General features: G+C 39.0%; 1 protein-coding gene across 3 annotated transcripts in view; it reads left to right on the top strand.

Annotated features, from left to right (window-relative positions):
- PPP1R12B (protein phosphatase 1 regulatory subunit 12B) overlaps window positions 1–19,830 on the top strand; it is a 246,089-nt gene that overhangs the window by 186,928 nt on the left and 39,331 nt on the right. The window contains exon 1 of one of the 3 annotated variants that reach the window (XM_012806685.2): window positions 10,864–11,028. The exons of the other annotated variants lie outside the window; for them this stretch is intronic. Coding sequence (XP_012662139.1) covers window positions 10,927–11,028 — 102 coding nt within the window. The 5' untranslated portion in view covers window positions 10,864–10,926. Of the gene's footprint in view, window positions 1–10,863; window positions 11,029–19,830 lie in introns of those variants that run through there. 3 annotated transcript variants of the gene reach the window in all.

Below are 19,830 nucleotides of genomic sequence, written 5' to 3'. Positions count from 1 at the left end.
CCAGGCCTGCCAAACAACAATGACAATTGCAACCAAAAAATAGCCAGGCATTGTGGCAGGCGCCTGTAGCCCCAGCTACTTGGGAGGCAGGAGAATCACTTAAGCCCAAGAGTTTGAGGTTGCTGTGAGCTGTGATGCCACAGTACTCTACCAAGGGCGACATAGTGAGACTCTGTCTCAAAAAAAAAAAAAAACTCTGCAATTACTAATAATGGGAAATAATTATTCTTTTCTTTAGCACCTGATGGAACATTCTACCTAATTTACAGGCATAAGGGAAAATTAACAAAATATAAAACGTAAGTTGATGACAATTTAAAAACTTGAACTCAAGGGCAAGTACGGTGGCTCGTGCCTGTAATCCTAGCACTCTGAGAAGCAAAGGCAGAGGTGGGAGGAATCCTTGAATTCAGGAGTTCATGGCTAGCCTGAGCAAAAGCATGTCTTTAACAAAAATAGAAAAAAAAAATTTGAGACTTTGTCCCAGAATCCATCCATCCATCCATTCTTGAACTCACATAGAATTTTTGAACCTCTGTGTTTATAATTTATTTCTGTAGGCTTCTACTCGCAGCTTATGATGACTTTATACCTTTAAATTGTAGCTTTAATCTTTAAGAAGCTCATTGTTGTCAAACGGTTAAGCCTAAATTTTAGGTATGATGCTACTAGCTGGTAATATGCTTCACCTGGCATAATACAGATTATAAGTACATTCTAACTACCACAAATATCTTTATGCACTAAGCATATTTATTTTAAAAGGTATTCTAAAATTAATTCAGCATCTTTCTCCCTGAGGTTTTTTTTTGTTTTGTTTGAGACAGAGTTCCACTCTACTGTCCAGGCCAGAGTGCCATGGTATCAGCCTAGCTCACAGCAACCTCAGACTCCTAGGTTCAAGCATTCCTCCTGCATCAGCCTCCTGAATAGCTTCTAGTTTTTAAAACAACTTTCTTGAGATATAATTTCTGTACAGTAAACTGTACAACTGAAATATCTGATGATTTGGGGTATATGTATACATGAAACTATATAGCGTCTTTTTTCTTGCTTTTAAGCTAATCAAAAAAGACTTAGTTTGCTCTGTTAGTGCTTCTGAGCAGTCCAAGCACTGTTTCTGATTAGGGTGCTGTAGGCATTTGGCAAGGTTATTCTTCACTCTGTGAGTCTGTGTGCAGCATAGCAGGACATTCAGCATCCCTGACTCTGGCCTACTAGATGCCAGTAGCACTCTCCAATCATTGTGATAGCCAGGGTCCTCATATTTCTAAATGCTCCAGTGCTAAGTATTGCTTTAAAAACATCTGCTCAGGTTCTGAGTTAATTTTTCTACCTTTACTGCTATTTCTGTACTGTGAGGCCTATTTAAAAATGTGAAGGGGGAAAAGCTACACAGGGCGGCACCTGTGGCTCAAAGGAGTAGGGGGCCAGCCCCATATACCAGAGGTGGTGCATTCAAACCCAGCCCCAGCCAAAAACTGCAAAAAAAAAAAAAAAAAAAAAGTTAAAAAAAAAAAAGAAAGAAAAGAAAAGGTGCACAAGTTGTTCTCATTAAAAAAAAAGAGGTAGCTTGCCTCTTCTGTTTGCCTTTATTTTTATTTTTAAAGCCTTTTTTTATAATTTCAAAATATCAAGGTCATACAAATGTTTCTGTTACATGGCTTGAGTCAGGGTCATAAATGTGTCCATCACCTGAATAGTGTTCACTGTACCTGTTAGGGAAATTTTTGCTCCTCCCCTCTTGCTTGATTTTCAAAATGACTTTTTCTTCCCTCTGTATACTTCTGTGCCCATCTAATTTTCATTTCTTTATTTATTTTATCTCCCACTAAGAGTCATACTGTTTGCCTTTTTAAGCTATTGCTAAATTTAGATATAATTATGAAACACTAAACTCATGAACCAATTCTAAGATGGGTTTACACAATGATTTTCTTAAAAGGGTCTTATAATCCTTTTCCCTTAAGTGAGTTTCTGAGATTTAAACATTAATAACACTGGGACATTATAAAGTATATGAGAACAAGATTAAGAACATTTTGTTGACTAATAGAAATTATCATAAACCAGGCATCGTAGTTCATGCCTATAATCCCAGCACTTAGGGAGGCTGAGGTGGGTGGACTGCTTGAAGCCAGGAGTTTGAGAACAACCTGGGCAACACCACAAGATTTCTCTACAAAACAAATTTTTTTTTTTAATTAGTGGGCATAGGAGCACAAATCGTTGTCCTAGCTACTCACGAGGCTGATGTGGGATGATCACTTGAGTTTAGGAGTTCAAAGTTACAGTGAGCTATGGTCATGCCACTGCACTCCAGCCTGGGTAACAGAGCTAGACCCTGTATCTTTAAAAAAGAAGAAAAAAGTTGACCTCTGTTCTGAGAAACTTGTAGATCCTGTCTTGTTTTGCCTCTCTGTTGTTGCATTGTATGTCAAAATGTCAACAACTCACCAGAGTATATGTACACCTTTTGTGGATATGTTTTATTGGTCTGATTTTTAGCTTGTATTGCTCATTCAAAAAGAACACATGTGAAAAGCCCTTTTTTATATTGAAAGAATTGCCCAGCTCCTCTCTGCTGTGCATTTCCTTATATTGGAATGAAGGCTGATTCTTTACTTAAAAATGATTCATTTCAAAGGAGAAGCGAGGGTAAATGATTCATTTTGTGGTAAAATTCCTAATGTCTTCCTTACGCAGGAGCATCTGTGAAGGAGTCATCATTAAATGCAAGTTACCATCATTGATCTTCCCAGTCCCCCCCCCCCAAAAGTGATAGAGTTTTCACATCTAAAATTAAATTAAACAGAGGATTAAGATGAAAAAATTGAAAGAAAGGGGGAGTAAGTAACAAAGAACTGCCTGTTTTCCTTGAGAACTTCTCATTCATCTCCCTTCTACCCCCTAGGTATCCAGTAATAAAACACCAGTGTAAATGCATAGACTAGTAAATGAAGGCTCGGTGCCTGTGGCTCAAGTGGCTAAGGCACCAGCCGTGTATACCTAGGGTGGCGGGTTCGAATCCAGCCCGGGCCCACCAAAAAACAACAATGACAGCTGCAACCAAAAAATAGCCAGGCGTTGTGGCGGGTGCCTGTGGTCCCAGCTACTTGGGCGGCTTAGGCAGGAGACTCGCTTGAGCCCAGGAGTTGGAGGTTGCTGTGAGCTGTAATGCCATGGTACTCTACCCAGGGGGATAGCTTGAGGCTCTGTCTCAAAAAAAAAAAAGAATAGTAAATGAAGCTGTTACTAGTTCTAATTATCCTCTTACTTGGCTGTGTGCTACTGATGGTCTCCTTTAAAAGCAAGTTATTTGTTTAATATGAGATCAGCAGTTATTTACAGAGAAATATATGAAAGATAGAACTTGATATTAATTTTAGCAATATGTAGGTCTTACTTGGCAAACAAACATAGATAATCTCTTGGAAGAGAGGAATCATGCCTTAAATGTCTATCCTTAGTAGTACCTTACACGGAGTAAAAACTTAATAGTTAGTTGATGCTTCCAATTAATGTGGAATAAGAATTTAATAGTTATCAGTTAATAATGAAAACTAAAAATATTTTCTTTGGAACTTATATTCATAAACAAGCTTGAAAATAATTGTTCTGTTGTGAACTCTTAGTTCCAAGAAAGAACAGAGATCTTAGAACTATAGTTCTTTACTGGTAATACTTGACTCATTACCTTCCCTAAATTTGAACTAAAATGCTGTATACACATGTATTGTGGCTATTCAGCAGTTTATAAACTAAGTTACCAAAAATTGATTTGCAGGAAGAAGCAGAGAAATTTTTGAAAGACTAGGTAATGTCTAGCAAGCTATTGATGATCTCCTTTGGGCCTTCAAAGACTTTGTGGTTTGGAAGCCATGTTCACCTTCCAAAAGGAACTTTTCCACACTTTTGCTATACTATATCTGATTAAGTAAGTGATGGTAAAGAATCCTTTTGTCACTTTGTCAAAAATAGAACCTTAGATATTGTAGTTTTAGAAGATTAAGTTTCAGGTTTGAGGACACTTCAAAAAAGCCTAAGCCTAAAGTTTCTGCCTGAAGACATTCAACGTTATTGACTTAACCATCTCATAGCTCAGGCTCAATTCTGACCTTCACAAATCCTAATGGGGAAGCTCTTTTCTGATCCCCTTAATTCAGGAGCACTCCAGAATTTTATTCTGCTGTCCTATTCTTGTTTTTGTCATAAAAGTACTTGAAAGGTATAGAGAGGACCTGTGTGAGATTATGAAGCTACTCTCAGATTAATTTTAACAGTAACCAGGCCAGGCGCAGTGGCTCACGCCTGTAATCACAGCACTCTGGGAAGCTGATGCAGATGGATTGCCTGAGCTCACAGATTTGAAACCAGCCTGAGCAAGTGTAAGACCCTATCTCTAAAAAAATAGCCAGGTGTCATAGCAAGCACCTGTAGTCCCAGCTACTTAGAGGTTGAGACTAAGGCAAGTTGCTATGAGCTGTGACACCGTGGCACTGTACCGAGGACAATAAAGTGAGACTGTGTCTCAAAAAAAAAATTTTAGCAGTAACCAATTCCAAGAGATTACGATTTTATAAGAACTGTAGCATAATAAATAAAGCCTCTAGGTTTTACAAGCTAATAAAGTAATGAAGATTAATTTTAACAATTCTATAGTTGATATACAGGTTTATCAGTGTAGTTCACATTTGTATTTGTTTATTCTATGTGAACTCATTTATATTTGTATATTCTACCCTCAGGAATTTAAATAAATCAGTTTGGCCCTGAACCAAAGAGTAAATGATACTTTGTCTAGCTTCACCTGTATCTTCATGTTCTCTCCTCCTTTATATGCTCTTAATCTGTGCCCTACTCAATCTTTATTAAATGAAGTTTTAAGAAAAAAATTTGTATTACTTTGATCTATCCAGAGTAAATATCACAACCTCTTCTACAGGCTGGTAGTCTCTGTTAAGTGAGAAATACAGCAAACAGAATAATGAAGATGCTTGTTCTGTAAACTTAATAATTATATCATGTGGTAAGCTCAAAATGTCATATGCTTACAAATGCTAAAGACAAAGGCAACTGCCACCATCTTTCTTCACATGGCAATGAACACTGTTGAATTGTCATTTTCTAGGGGGAAACAGGAACCTTGTTCTTTATTTAGGAAAAAATGAGTTGGAATTTCAAACAACATTCTTTTTTGATATGGTAGTAAGCACTTGTTCTTTTAGTGAAAGCTCTTTGGTGATATTTGAGGAATCTCCATTCATGCCATAGATCACATAAGATATTCGTAGGATGCATTTGAGTAGATGTTTACGTGGTAAAACTGTGACACTGGAGATGATCCTTGAAATTATTTAATATATCAACCATAATAAAAAAAACCGTTCTCTTCTGGGTTCTGGTGCTATTTGTCCACTACATCCCTAGGTTTATTTAATCAGTAGTGATTTTTTGTAGCATTTTCAGATTTTTACTGATCAAGTAGTATAACATTTGGTCACCTTTAGTTCAAAGCACATATCTTTTGCCAGTTTCATAGCTTGGGGATGAGATGACTATTCTTTAATCATGCCAGAGTAGAAACTACTCTTGTTCTTCTCGCAAGCCAAAGGACTTGTACTAACTCTTTGTTTTTCTAAACATCTTTATACTATTAGCTTTCAAACTTTTGACTGTGACCTCATAGTAAGAAATATATTTTATACTGTGACCCAGTATAAATATAAACATATTATGTATAACTAAAGCAATAGTTTCATGAAAACATACTTTGCTATGAGTAATGCATTCCAGCATTTGCTGTTCTGTTATTTTACTTTTTATTCATCTGATTGTGACCACTAAATTGATTGATGACCTACTAATGAGTCTTTGTCTAAAGTCATTGTACCTTCAGCCCAAGTGATTTCCTGCTATCTGTGGGAAACTCAATTCTTTGGTCAACATATAATCTTACAGTGCTCTGTAAGTACAGGCTATGTTTCAAAAGTTCTCTGGAGTTTAAAAAAAAAAGTCACTTCTTTGTCCTTCTTTCTCACTCTGATGAGAAGAAAAAACTATGTGTTATTTTTTAAAGAACAATTTAAACTTACAAAGATATTTCAAGAATAGATCAAGGAATTCCTGTGTATCTTTCACCTAGAGACCACATTCAAGTTTCACCAGTTGTCCCACTAAAGTTCTTTGTAACAGAAAGATCCAATCCACAGTCACAATTTATATCCAATTTTTGTCTCTCTAGTCAATCTTTCCTTGACTTTTACAACCTTGATATTTTTGAAGATAGCAGGCCAATCGCATATATCCCCCAGTATTTTATGAGGTGATACTCTGAGATTATGTAAAATTCAGTTCCTTGCCTACTTTTACCCACTACTTTTTGGCATAAATTAACATTCCTTTCTCAGATTGACTTTATAATGCTGGTTGCCAAATGATGACTTTTCCAATCATTACATCTACATTTACTAGTAGGTGTTCTAAGGAAGAAACTTCTATTTTTTCATTCATTTATATCAAGGTATACTTCCTTTTTTATTCAGTAGATTACAATTCACTACTATCACTATTTTGATGCTCATACTGTCCCAGATTTGGCTTTCTAAGCAGGCTTCTGTGTCCTTTTGTCATGTCATTTAAGCTTTGTTTTAAGTGCTTTCTTACCTTCTTTAGTGCAAAGACCCAGGCTTATTTTCTGTCCCTGCTTCAGCTTTAGAATTAGCCATTACTCCAAGGAGCCATGTTTCTTTTAGAGAAAAATGGCATTTAGAAACAATGATCTGGGCACTAGGTGTGCTAAATGTTACTGGGGAGCTTCTCTTCCCAGGCCCTCTCCATAGGCAGATATACATACATAAATATAGCACATATATAGATGCATTTACTCAAATCTACACATACATTTACATCTTGAGTTATTTCTCTATCTATATTGAAAACCATGAGTTCATACTGATAGCTTCAATTCTTGCATAATACCACAAGGTTCATTCTAGTCCCCCCCCCCTTTTTATTTTTTGTATTTATACCCACCTTCTCCAACAATGAGAAACTTAGTTGCCATTATCAGTGTGTTCACTTATTTGTTCGGTCTCCCTGTGTAAACTAGTCCCTTAACTAGACCAAGTTTCTACCTCACAATTGTACCCTTCCCTTATGCCAGGGCTCTGCCTTCCAAGAAATAAGGAACATTCGGAGGAGAGAAGGAGGAAGACAGGTAGGAATGTAGGTTTTTTCTTAAAGCATTTGAAAAAGAGATTCGAACATCCCTTTTAGTGCCCCTTTTCCATAACCGCAGCAAGCACATAGAATGTAAAAACTGATATTTAAGTTCTTTGCTTCAGATTTTCATTTAGAGTCTTTTACATATATTTTATAAATTCATGTACATATTGACCAAGCACTTTCTGTGGTAACAATCATGTATCAAGCATGACTACATGCTAGGCACTGTTTTAGATGAATATAGATATACACATATATGTATATACCATATCATATCAGTTAGTTAAGCAGGGGTTTGAATTTCAATCCAGGATATCTGACTACAAATCCATACCCTTCCCGAAACACATACAAGCACGGTGGCATACTGGTTGCTTTGAGAATCATCACTAGGAGGCATTTTACTAAACATTATCATTCTTAAGCCATGGGATTTCAGTAGGAATATACTCTAAAATGATGATTAAGGTCGGGCACATTGGCTCACGCTTGGGAGACCGAGGCAGGTGGGTTGCCTGAGCTCAGGAGTTCAAGACCAGCCTTAGCAAGAGCGAGACCCCATCACTAAAATATAGCCAGGCATTGTGGCGGGTGCCTATAGTACCAGCTACTTGGGAGGTTGAGGCAAGAGGATGGCTTGAGCCGAAGTTTGATGTTGCTGTGAGGTAAGACACCACAAAACCCTGTTGAAGGTGACAAAGTGAAACTCTGTCTCAAAATATAAATAAATGGGCTCGGTGCCTATAGCCCAGCATCTCGGGCGCCAGCCACATACACTAGAGTAGACAGGTTCAAATCCAGCCCAGACATGACAAATAATGACAATTACAACCAAAAAATAGCTGGACTTTGTGACAGGCATCTGTAATCCCATCTACTTGGGAGGCTGAGGCAAGAGAATCACTAAAGCCTAAGAGTTGGAGGTTGCTGTGAGCTGTGACACCACGACACTCTACCCAGGGTGACATCTTGAGACTCTGTCTCTAAATAAATAAATAAATAAATAATTTAAATAAAGTATAATAGATACTAGGTCATAGCAATTTTTCAGCTTCATTGTAGTCTAATGGGACTACTATCATATAGATATATGATCTGTAATTGACTGACATGTCAGTTGTGTGGTACATGACTATATAGTAATGTACTTTTCAGCATGGTTGAATGACTCGGGTGAGTAACATATATTAATACAGATATAAAAAAAAAGTTTATCAAGGTTAATACTTCCCTAGAAGTGGACTTAAGTAAAAAGAAAAAGAAACAGAGACCAGTTCAGAGCAAAAGAGGTTTACATTCCCTCCCCAATTGCCAATGAGTATGAAATCACTATATGTACCTTACAGAAACAGGTCAAGAAACTGTCTGATCAGAATTGTACTTGCCATTCCTTTAGGGAATAATATAACCTGGTGGCTTTCATTCAACATATGGGAAAGGTACCAATCATCCTTCCCTAGCCAATCATGCTTGCCTTGGGAATATTAGTATTTAGGTTTGTATTAATAATTTCTTTAAGTAAAGGCATCTGATAAAGACTCACTCTTGGCTCGGCACCTATGGCTCAAGTGGCTAAGGCGCCAGCCACATACACTTAAGGTGGCGGGTTCAAATTCCCAGCCCGGACCTGCCAAACAACAATGATGGCTGCAACCAAAAAATAGCCGGGCATTGTGGCAGACGCCTATGGTCCCAGCTACTTGGGAGGCTGAGGCAGGAGACATGCTTGAGCCCAGGAGTTGGAGGTTGCTGTGAGCTGTGAAGCCACAGCACTCTACCCAGGGGGACAGCTTGAGGCTCTGTCTCAAAAAAAAACTCACTCTTATCAGATGGGATTAACTATATAAACTATATCTGTAATACAGGATTTATAGGTCTGAATTCCCTGTATAATTGGCCTCTTAGTTTATGTAATTCTGATTTGTAATAAAATTGGTCAGTCCTCTTAAGGATTTTTTTTTATATATTGGGAATAAATCAAGACCCCTTTATAAACATTTAGCAGTCTGTATTCCTCAGACCAACTCCCAGGTACTTTATCACTTCCATTGGCTTAATTTCACAAAACTGGTCATGAAATTAAAATATCAAGACAAGTAGAGGAAGAAGAGTAGAATGTTGGGAAGATTTGAAGGGAAAAGTAAAAATTTCATATGGAAAAAGGGAAGGCGCCATAGAGTTTATAAGAGCCCAGAGAGAAGTGAGTTGTTACTTTGAAGATAAACCAACTGGCTTAGAAAGCATTTGGCCTGGAAATGTTAGATGGTGTAGTGATGACAACAGAGTACAAAAAATTAAATTTGAGATGTTTCTTCAAAGTCAAGTCCAAGATCCTTCAACACCAGAGAAATTCCTTTCTTTTTAGCTCTTAATTTTTTCTGGGCACTACTGAAACCTGTAGTCTTGCCATGCCATTGCTCTCTCTGTTTTCTCTCTTCCTTTCTGACCCTTCTTTCTTTCTCCTCACCTTTATTCCCCTTTCCTATTATTCCCTGATTATGGCATCTTAGGAAATTCTAGTAAGCTTTATACTTAGAGAGTCAGCCAATAAGGTCTCTAAGGTACAAAAAGCTTCCTTTGCAATGGGCCAAGTTTCAGTTTCCTGGGCTTCTAGGAATGAGATCTCATGCAAATTGAACATAAAAGGCCTGGAGGTGCTTTGACTGATGTTTCAGTCTGGGCTTGTGACTGAAGAGATCCAGAAGTTGAAAAAAAAATCTCTGTTCTCATGGTGTTCAGAGAAATCAGTCTTGGAGACTGCTGCCTATTCTGAGGGAGTGGATACTGGAAGCTTGATCAGATTTGCCCCTGACCATGCCCCCAAAGAGCCTCCTTTTATTTCTAGAAGCTGGTAGGCTTTCTTTTCTTTCTACAAGTGGCAACTCGAATTCTGAGTTGAAAGTGAATCTTTGCCCTTGGCTCCTCTCCAGCATTCCTCGCTGAGCGAATAAGGATTTGGAATGTCAGAAAATAGAAGAGGGGAGGGGAAAAGATGTGTGTATGACTGTGAGTGTTTATATGTAAAAGCAGCTTCGTCTGGGAGGACTTAGAGAAACTTGACTTCCACAGACTGCTTCCTTCTCATAAACTGTTGGTTCCGTATTTATATTTTTTTGTTTTTTAAAAATTGTTTAGCCTGAATTTATCACAGCAGTTCCAAATCCCTTACAACCCAGTGAAGTCAAGCTAAGGGAAGACAGCATGATTTCTAGGGGATTTCTGTTTCTTCCCTCTGGATAAAGTGACTGTAGTTGTTCCCAGACTCATCTGCAGCAGGATCCAAGGTCGTCTTTCCTCTGGGATTTAATCTGGTGTCATCAGAAACCTAGATTCAGGTTTTATTGGAGAGCAAGCCTCAGTAAGAAGTGTCCTTTGGGGAGAATCAAGGACTCAATCTAGACGTCCAAGGTGTTGCTCAGCCCAGTACGCTGTACGGTAAGCTACTAGTCCTGAGCACTTGTGGTTGGAGCTGAATTGAAAATATTGATGGAACACGCCTCTCAGACTCTGTGTAGCTGGGGACTGGTTTAGAGCTCAAGACTATAATTTACAGGGCTGCTTTTATCCTTTATTTAGTTCTATACAAAGTCATCTTGCATCAACTCAAAAGGAGAGATTCTGTGAGGGTAACCTTACAGGGGCAAATTCCCAGCTTTGTGTGAAGAATCCAGTGGTTGAGTATCTGCATCCTGAGGAACCATGTCCTCTTTATATACCCGAAGTAAAGAATTCACTCGGAATAGAAAATCTCAGTCTGATTCTCCCCCAGCATCTCCCTCCCCGACTGCCAAGACACTCCGAGTAAGCAGCATTTTTTATTTACGTATGTTCGTAGCTGTGTCAAAGGTGGAGAATGTGTATATATATAATTGGGGGGATTAGATTTAAAGCAAAGGAATTTCAAAACAGATGAGAATCAGGTGGGGGAAGAAAACTCACAAGTAAAGACCCTATTCGTTTCTCTGCAAAAGCTTTTAGTTCATAATACTTAATATAGCCTTAAGTGAAAGCAGACTTAAATATGTCCGACTACAGTTTTGCTCTTTTAGCTTTTAACTGTCGGTTGTAAACTGCTTAACAGTAAGATTTTAAAGTCCTTATCATTGTATCTTATAGGGCTTTTCCTAATTTCTGCAACTATATTTAGTTGCTGCCTTTCCTGTGTTTTATGGATCAATACCATGTTTGAAGAAAACAAGCTTCCAAATGGCCATGAAACTATATATACATTAAGCTTCAATTATGTGCAAGTTCTGTGTATATATTTGTGTATGCATGTACATGAGATAGAGTATGCCTTTGTCTGTTTTGCATATCTGTCACTGAGTGATTGTGAGAAAAACCCAATTGAGTAAGGAGTTATGTACCCTGGAACCTTATTTCTCAGTCACCAAATAACATCAGGAAATTCGTGGTTAAAAGTCAAAGAAATAATTCTTGGCCATTGACAACCAGCTGTATGGGGTGTTTATAATGTTGTTCACAGAACCATTTGAGGCTTTTCTCCATTTTCTCTAGTAGATGTCTTTGTTGAAACAATTTACATATGGGCACTTGCTCTAATATAGTGGCTTCCTCTCCAGGACGCTATAACAAAAGCAAGAACTACTACCAATAGCAAGCAGAGAGAAACCCTGATCAGCATATTAGGTAGTAGGCAATATAGCATTTCCTTCTTAGGGAACTAGGTTATGCTATACCATATATACAGAGTAAAAAGAGGGACAGTCATAGCTTCCTTATTTGGGGAGCTATGGGGAGAAAATCTGCAAGAAGCCTGAATAGACCAGTGTAATTTTTTTCGGTTACTTTGTATCCATTTTCAATGTCTTTCTCACGGAGTAAATTACCATGTAGTGGAATTTGGTATATGGCATGTTGATCTGGGACCTCAGCCAGAGATGTTAGTTACCAGAATACCAAAAGAATGTTATGTCGTTCCATTCATAAGTTACTTTTTGTTAGAAGACTGAGAATCCAATATAGTATATGTTGTATTCATTGCATTCCAGGTGTATTTTTTCTACATGTAGACTGGTACCTTTCTTTTACAAGGAACCATAAAATACTTTCTCCATAGGAGCTGTTGGGTATTTTTTGGTGGCACCAACTGAGGACCACAAAACTAAACAGTTCAGTTAGTGTTTCCCTTTGCTTCCTTCCCTCTTGTCATACTTAATAGTATCTCTAGTTGTTTAGTATCCATTATTAATGTCTGTTCACTATCATAACCATAGTTCCCAGAGCAATGTGGTGAGCCATCAATAAATATCTGTTTAGTGACCATATCTCCTTTTCCTTGCTGTTTTTCCATTTCGGCCTTAGTGATAGGTGCTACCTTCTTCTTCTGTCACTCCTAACAGCTGCCATCTACCCTTCCTGTCCTAATTCTACCACCTCTCATCCCTACCTTTTAGACAGAGGTCATAGTGAGAGAAAATTTGAGAATTTGAATCATGGGAAACCAAACATGGATGGTTTAATAAGATGGTTTAAACTGCTTCCCAATTTCATGGTCAGTGGCTGTGTATTTCCACAATAGTATCAGCTTACTATAAACAACTTTGAGTGTCCAAATGGTTTGAGACTGTGCTATAAAGACTGTTGATTTTCATATACCATTCATGTTTTATTATTTTGCTAAAATCTTTGATGTTGGTAAGAATGAAAGATAGGGAAGACTAATTTAGAGGGTGCTGACATTTTGGATTGGTTGTAAGACTAATCTCTTAAGATTCCCCTAGCCTAGTTCCTTTTCTCTCATGTTCAGCTAATTAGGATATGCTTTAAAAACTGGTTTGGGGTGCTCTTTAACAACTGGTTTTGGGATATTGTTCCTGTGCTCATGTACCTTCTTGATGCCTGGTTGTAACTTATGGATCTTCAACCACTTGAAAGGTGGGTATTAAGGCCGGGCTCGGTGGCTCACACCTGTAATCCTAGCACTTGGGGAGGCTGAGGTGGATGGACTGCCTGAGCTAATGGGTTCGAGACCAGCCTGAGCAAGAGCAAAACTTCATCTCTAAAAATAGCCAGGTGTTGTGGCAGGTGCCTATAGTTCCAACTACTCGGGAGGCTGAAACAAGAGGATCACTTGAGCCTAAGAGTTTGAGGTTGCTGTGAGCTGTGATGCAGTGGCATTCTACAGAGGGCAACAAAGTAAGACTGTCTCCAAAAAGAAAAAAAGAAAAGTGGGTGTTAGTGGGTGTTATACCCGTTTTACCTATAAGGAAACTAAGATACATAAAAGATAAATAGTTTGTCCAGTAGCAGAGTCTTAATTCAAGCTTAGGCCTCTCTGATCCCAGTACTCATATTCATCAGCAACACTGGTGTATATATCAAATATATTTGAAGTCAAGGTTAACATGCTGGGGATAAAGTTGACAGTTAAAAGGTTAGGTATCTCTGAGAGTCCAAAATTAATCCACAATGGGTTATAAGAAACCAAAATTATAGGAAGGAGGAAAGCTGTGTCTATAGACCATGGAAATTGACAGGCCAAATCCAGTGCCTGGTTCTCAAATTCCAGTCATACTATCTGGGACCATGGACCCCACAGAGCCTGAGATCTTGTAGGCTATAGGTTCTCTTAAAGGTGGCGGTGCCTGGGTCTTTACAATAAAGATACTAGGAAGTTTCTCTGTGCATTTTAGAGTTAAAGTCAGGACAGGTCTCCCACTGTCTTCATCCACCCAAACTGCTGTGATTTACATACATATAATTTTCTTCTAGAGATGGTACAGAGTTAAAGAGGTGCAACACCTGATTCAATATTCTTGAAATTTTGAGCTAACATTTAAAATTTGATTCTTTTTTTAGTGTTGTTGACAGGGCTGAATATTAAGGAAAATGCCCTCAGAAAGAATTTTTTAAAGAATTTTTAAATAATGGCTATTTACACAGAGAGAATGTTTTGGACACCTTGCCCCTCATTAAATGTTCAAGAAGTAGTAAGGGCAATGATTATAAAAACTATAACTCAAGCAGGTTATTATCTTTACCTTGAGAAAACAAATGCAGGATGATTTTTTAGTGACTGGAAAACTGAAACTATTTTATCATACACTTTTACTTCTAAATCCCCAGCAGCATCTGATACTTCGCATATTACATAGATTAGTGTATCTGTACTCATAGATTAGTGTTTCTGTACTATTAGGAAAATCTAAGCGAGGGTGGCACCTGTGGCTCAGTGGGTAGGGTGCCGGCCCCATATACCAAGGGTGGGGGGTTCAAACCCAGCGCTGGTCAAAATGCAACAAAAACTAGCCAGACATTGTAGTGGGCACCTGTAGTTCCAGCTACTCGGGAGGCTGAGGCAAGAGAATCACCTAAGCCCAAGAGCTGGAAGTTGCTGTGAGCTGTGATACCACAGCACTCTACCAAGGGCGACTAAGTGAGACTCAGTCTCAAAAAAAAAAAAAAGAAAGAAAGAAAGAAAGAAGGAAAGAAAGAAAATCTAAAGCTTGGGCCAGGAGTGGTGGATCACTCCTGTAATCCTAGTACTTGGGGAGACCAAGGGGGTTGGATTGCCTCAGCTCAGGAGTTTGAGACCAGCCTGAGCAAAAGCAAGATCTTGTCTCTACTAAAAATAGACAAACTGAGGCATGAGGATCACTTGAGCCTGAGTTGGAGGTTGCTATAAGCTATGATGCCACGGCACTCTACCAAGGGTGACAAAGTGAGACTCTGTCTCAAAAAAAAAAAAAAAGAAAAGAAAAGATAAAGAAAATCTAAGCTTAGATGGAGATTGTGCAACCAATATACTCCCTAATGAAAAATCACTCATATGCAAAAGATAGTGCATGTCCTCACCAGCTAAAATTTTTGTTTAGCTTTTTGTAGTTTGTATTTCAAAAATATTTTTCATTGGCTCGGCGCCTGTGGCTCAAGTGGCTAAGGCGCCAGCCACATGTACCCAAGGTGGCGGGTTTGAATCCAGCCCCGGCCCGCCAAACAACAATGACGGCTGCGACCAAAAAATAGCCGGGCGTTGTGGCGGGTGCCTGTGGTCCCAACTACTTGGGAGGCAGAGGCAGAAGACTCACTTGAGCCCAGGAGTTGGAGGTTGCTGTGAGCTGAGATGCCACGGCACTCTACCCAGGGGTACAGCTTGAGGCTCTGTCTCAAAAAAAATATTTTTCATTCTCTGAACATAATAATTCTTTTCTTTATTCAAATAGTAGTAACTGGACAAAATTTTACTATTAAACATGGATTTAAAAAATACATATACCTCTTTTCTCAGTAGGGAAAATGACCATCTATCCTTTTGATATCTCCTAACTAGCCTCTGTCTTCACTAAGAATGACTGTTCTCAGTGGTATGCTCCTAATATTGCTGTTTAGGGCTCTCTTGACCCTGAATGACAAAATAACTTTTTTAAGTGCTTCTTTGGACTTTCATGTTAGTTTCACGTTAGTTCAACATCTCTTTTCTCTCTAAAAGTAGATAGCTCCGTAAGTGACATATCTGCTCATCTCTGATTTGTCACTCAGGAAAAACAGAACAATGTCCCCAGATTCACTCTCATTTCTAATGAGAACCATCCATACCAGGATGAGATGAGAATTTGAAGGCTCTTTTCTCACTCAATGAAGCAGGTATAAAATAAGATACTGGGTTCACATAATTAGTAGAAAAACTTCATACTGACACTCATTTTCTACCATTAAAAAAAAGAATTCTGGGCCAGGCGCAATGGCTCATGCCTGTAATCCTAGCACTCTGGGAGGCCGAGACAGATGGATTGCCTGAGCTCATGAGTTTGGACAAGCCAGAGCCCAGGGCAAGACCTTCTAAAAATATAGCCCCATGTTGTAGCAGCCACCTGTAGTCCCAGCTACGTGGGAGGCTGAGGCAAGAGAATCACTTAAGCCCAAGAGTTTGAGGTTGCTGTGAGCAGTGATGTCACAGCACTCTACCAAGAGTGACAAAGTGAAATTCTGTCTCAAAAAAAAAAAAATTCTGAACTGCAGATATAGTAGATGCCTTTAGTTCTTGCTTTTTAATCACTATGATATTATTGGCTCTAAACTTTATAAATTCTATAAATTAGGAACTAGTCCATTTAGATGGTTTAGCATTTTTAAATTATCCTGAAAGAAAAGAAAGGTAATTTTTGGTCAGTATTCTCAAATTATTATTTGATAATGAAAAAAGTATTTTTTGGTTCAGTGTGATAGCTCACGCCTATATCCCAGCACTTAGGGAGGCTAAGATGGGAGGATCACTTGAGGCCAGGAGTTTGAGACCAGCCTGGGCCACCCATATAGTAAGACCTTGACACGAAAATATGTAATAATAAATACAAAATAAATACATATATATATACATCCTTTCTGAGTACAGAATAAATTCAAAGAAAATAAATACTAGAAAATGCCCAAGTTATAGTGCTTATTTGATATTTATTTAATATATCTTAAAGTAAATGGGTCATTAGCTGAACCTAGGGAATAATTTAATTGGACAGATTTTCATTGAATTGATATCTGTGGTAATAGGATTGGACCTGCATTTATAAACCAAGATCAGTAGCCTTTTCCCATTTAGTCTAGATTACTATTCCTTCAGATCTAACATTTCCATAGGAAAAAAATGACAGAAAACATACAAACATTTTGCATATCTTTCACCCCAAGCCATTAATATACATAAAGGGAACAGTTAATCAGCTGGCTTTGTTTTATAGCCAGCTCTACAAACTAATTTAAGTGCATTTGATAAGTAATTGGTTGATAAAGGATTGCTGCTTTCATGAGAGCTTGTCTATGTGGCAACTCTAGTAAATAGGCTGCAGGCAGTGTGCCTCTTTGCCTTCCAAACCATTGGGGTTGATAATCATTCTTATATATGTACTTTGTGCCCTCCTCTGGCAAGTTTCAAACAGTTCTATTTACCATATTATCCTCTGTACTTCCAAAACTATATCAGGGACACTACCAATGTGGAATCTGTTGTTTTTTTTTTTTTTTTTGAGACAGAGCCTCAAGCTGTCCCCCTGGGTAGAGTGCTGTGGCATCACAGCTCACAGCAGCCTCCAACTCCTGGGCTCAAGCGAGTCTCCTGCCTCAGTCTCCCAAGTAGCTGGGACCACAGGCGCCCACCACAACGCCCGGCTATTTTTTGGTTGCAGCCGTCATTGTTGTTTGGCAGGCCCGGCCTGGATTCAAACCTGCCACCTTAGGCGTGCGTGGCTGGCACCTTAGCCACTTGAGCCACAGGCGCCGAGCCGTGGAATCTGTTTTTTAACTTTACTTTATAATCCATTGTCATAGAATGTGAAACATTTGTCAGGGTGAATAATTCTAAATAAAGGTTTAATTATTTTTTCTGCCTAATTAAAACTGCTAGTGTATTGGTGTTTGGGGTTTTTTATTCTACTCAAGAGAAGTCACTAAGCAGTAATTCATCAGCCCAAGGAATCTTCCTAGACAAGAGTAGCATAAAACCTGTAGGAATAAAAGTAGTTCCCCCATTTTGAGCCATTACATGAATTCTAGTAGATAACTAGAATTAACTCATGACCTATGTAAAGCTGGTAGAGATTGCAACTGAAGTCTTGGTTTATTGACCAGAGAGACTGGGAGTTTGGAAGGTTTCAGCTCCTTTCCTGAAGGTACATCCAGCTGTGTCCTGCTCTTTTATTCTAATTTTTGGTTCCATGATAAATGAGGATCAAGACCACCTGCCCTATTTTGAATTCTCCTACAATGAACATTTCATGAGCATTTGCAAAGTAGTTGGCTTTATATAATATACTGGAATTAATAGATGAAATACAAGTAAAAGATATCAAGTAATAGAGAGCTTAATTGGGGAGGTAAAAGATGAAATACAAGTAATAAATATCAAGTAATAGATAGCTTAATTGGAGAGGTAAAAAAGAAAATCAACAACTCCTGTAATCCCAGCACTTTTGGAGACCAGAGCAGGAGGATTGATTTAGCTCAAGAGTTTGAGAACAGCCTGGACAACATATCAAGAGCTTGTCTCTGGGCTTGGCACCTATGCTCAGTGGTTAGGGCACCAGCCACATACACCGGGGCTGACGGGTTCAAACTCGCCCTAGGCCTATTAAACAACAATGACAACTACAACAAAAAACAATAGCCGGGCATTGTGGCAGTTGCCTATAGTCCTAGCTACTTGGGAGGCTGATGCAAGAGAATCGCTTAAGCCCAAGAGTTTGAGGTTGCTGTGAGCTATGACACGATGGCACTCTACTGAGGGCAACATAGAGATAGGGAAACTCTATCTCAAAAAAAAAAGAAAAAGAAAAAGACCCTGTCTCTAAAAAAAAATAATTAGCCATATGTAATGGTGCATACCTATAATCCTAGCACTTCAAGAAGCTGAGCCAGGAGGATTACTTGAGCCCAAGTTCAGGGTTATAGTGAGTTGTGATAAGGCCACTACACTCTACCCTGGGTGACAAAGCAAGACCCTATTTCTAGAAAATGTATAAATAAGCAATAAGAGGAGGACATGCAGGGAGATAACAATACGAAGACTATTTTTTTTTTTTTGAGACACAGTCTCACTTTGTCGCCCTCAGTAGAGTGCTATAGCGTTACAGCTCACAACAACCTCCAGCTCTTGGGCTTAAGCGATTCTTTTGCCTTAGCCTCCCAAGTACCTGGGACTACAGGCTCCTGCCACTACACCCGGCTATTTTTGTTGCATTTGCCACTGCTCTCTTAGCTGGCCGGGGCTAGGTTCGAACTTGCCACTCTTGGTATATGGGGCTAGTGCCCTTCCCACTGAGCCACAGGCACTGCCTGAAGACTTATTAAATAAAGACGTTCAGGGTGTTTTAGGTTGAGTGGTAAATGCGATAGCCTCAGGTTTGAAGAAAATTGGCAGCCAGATAGGCAAAGAAGAAGGAAAGAATACAGTACGTTACAAAGGTAGAGAAAGACAATATAGGAAAACATGGCATTATTTTGGGAGCTGCAGATCATTGTGGCTAAAACAAAAGATATATTTAGAAGTGTAATGGGAAATGAAGCTAGAGACTTACAATGGGCCAGGTCATATGAGGCTTAGGATGTCATTTTGAGGATTTGGGGAGTTATCCAGTGGATAAAGTATAGAGATTTGAAGTAAAGTTGCTGTGATCAGAATTGTGTATTAGAGTAATGACACTGGAAACTGTGGAAGCTGGATTATGGAGAGGGGAGGGTCAGGAGATAGTTAGGCCAGTTGCTGTTGATTGTACCATTCTAGGTAATAAATGACAAGGGCCTGAACAGAGACATTCTCTCTCTAGGCAGTACAGAAAAGCATTCAGTTGTTAAGAGGTAGAATTGACGATACTTGGGGACCAATAGAATGAGGGCAGAAATGAGCCTGAGAAAGAGCAGAGTTAAGAATGACTCCCAGGGCTTGGCGCCTATAGCTCAACCGGCTAAGGCACCAGCCACGTACACCAAAGGTGGCGGGTTCGAATCCAGCCCGGACCCGCCAAACAACAATGACAGCTGCAACCAAAAAATAGTTGGGCGTTGTGGCGGGCGCCTGTGGTCCCAGCTACTTGGGAGGCAGAGACAGGAGACTCGCTTGAGCCCAGGAGTTGGAGGTTGCTGTGAGCTGTA

The sequence above is a fragment of the Otolemur garnettii genome, unplaced genomic scaffold (assembly GCF_000181295.1).
Source record: "Otolemur garnettii isolate 467f Iridium unplaced genomic scaffold, OtoGar3 scaffold00055, whole genome shotgun sequence".
Lineage (NCBI taxonomy): Eukaryota > Metazoa > Chordata > Mammalia > Primates > Galagidae > Otolemur > Otolemur garnettii.
Note: the sequence above shows the minus strand (reverse complement) of the source record. Positions and strands in the feature narration are given on the sequence as shown.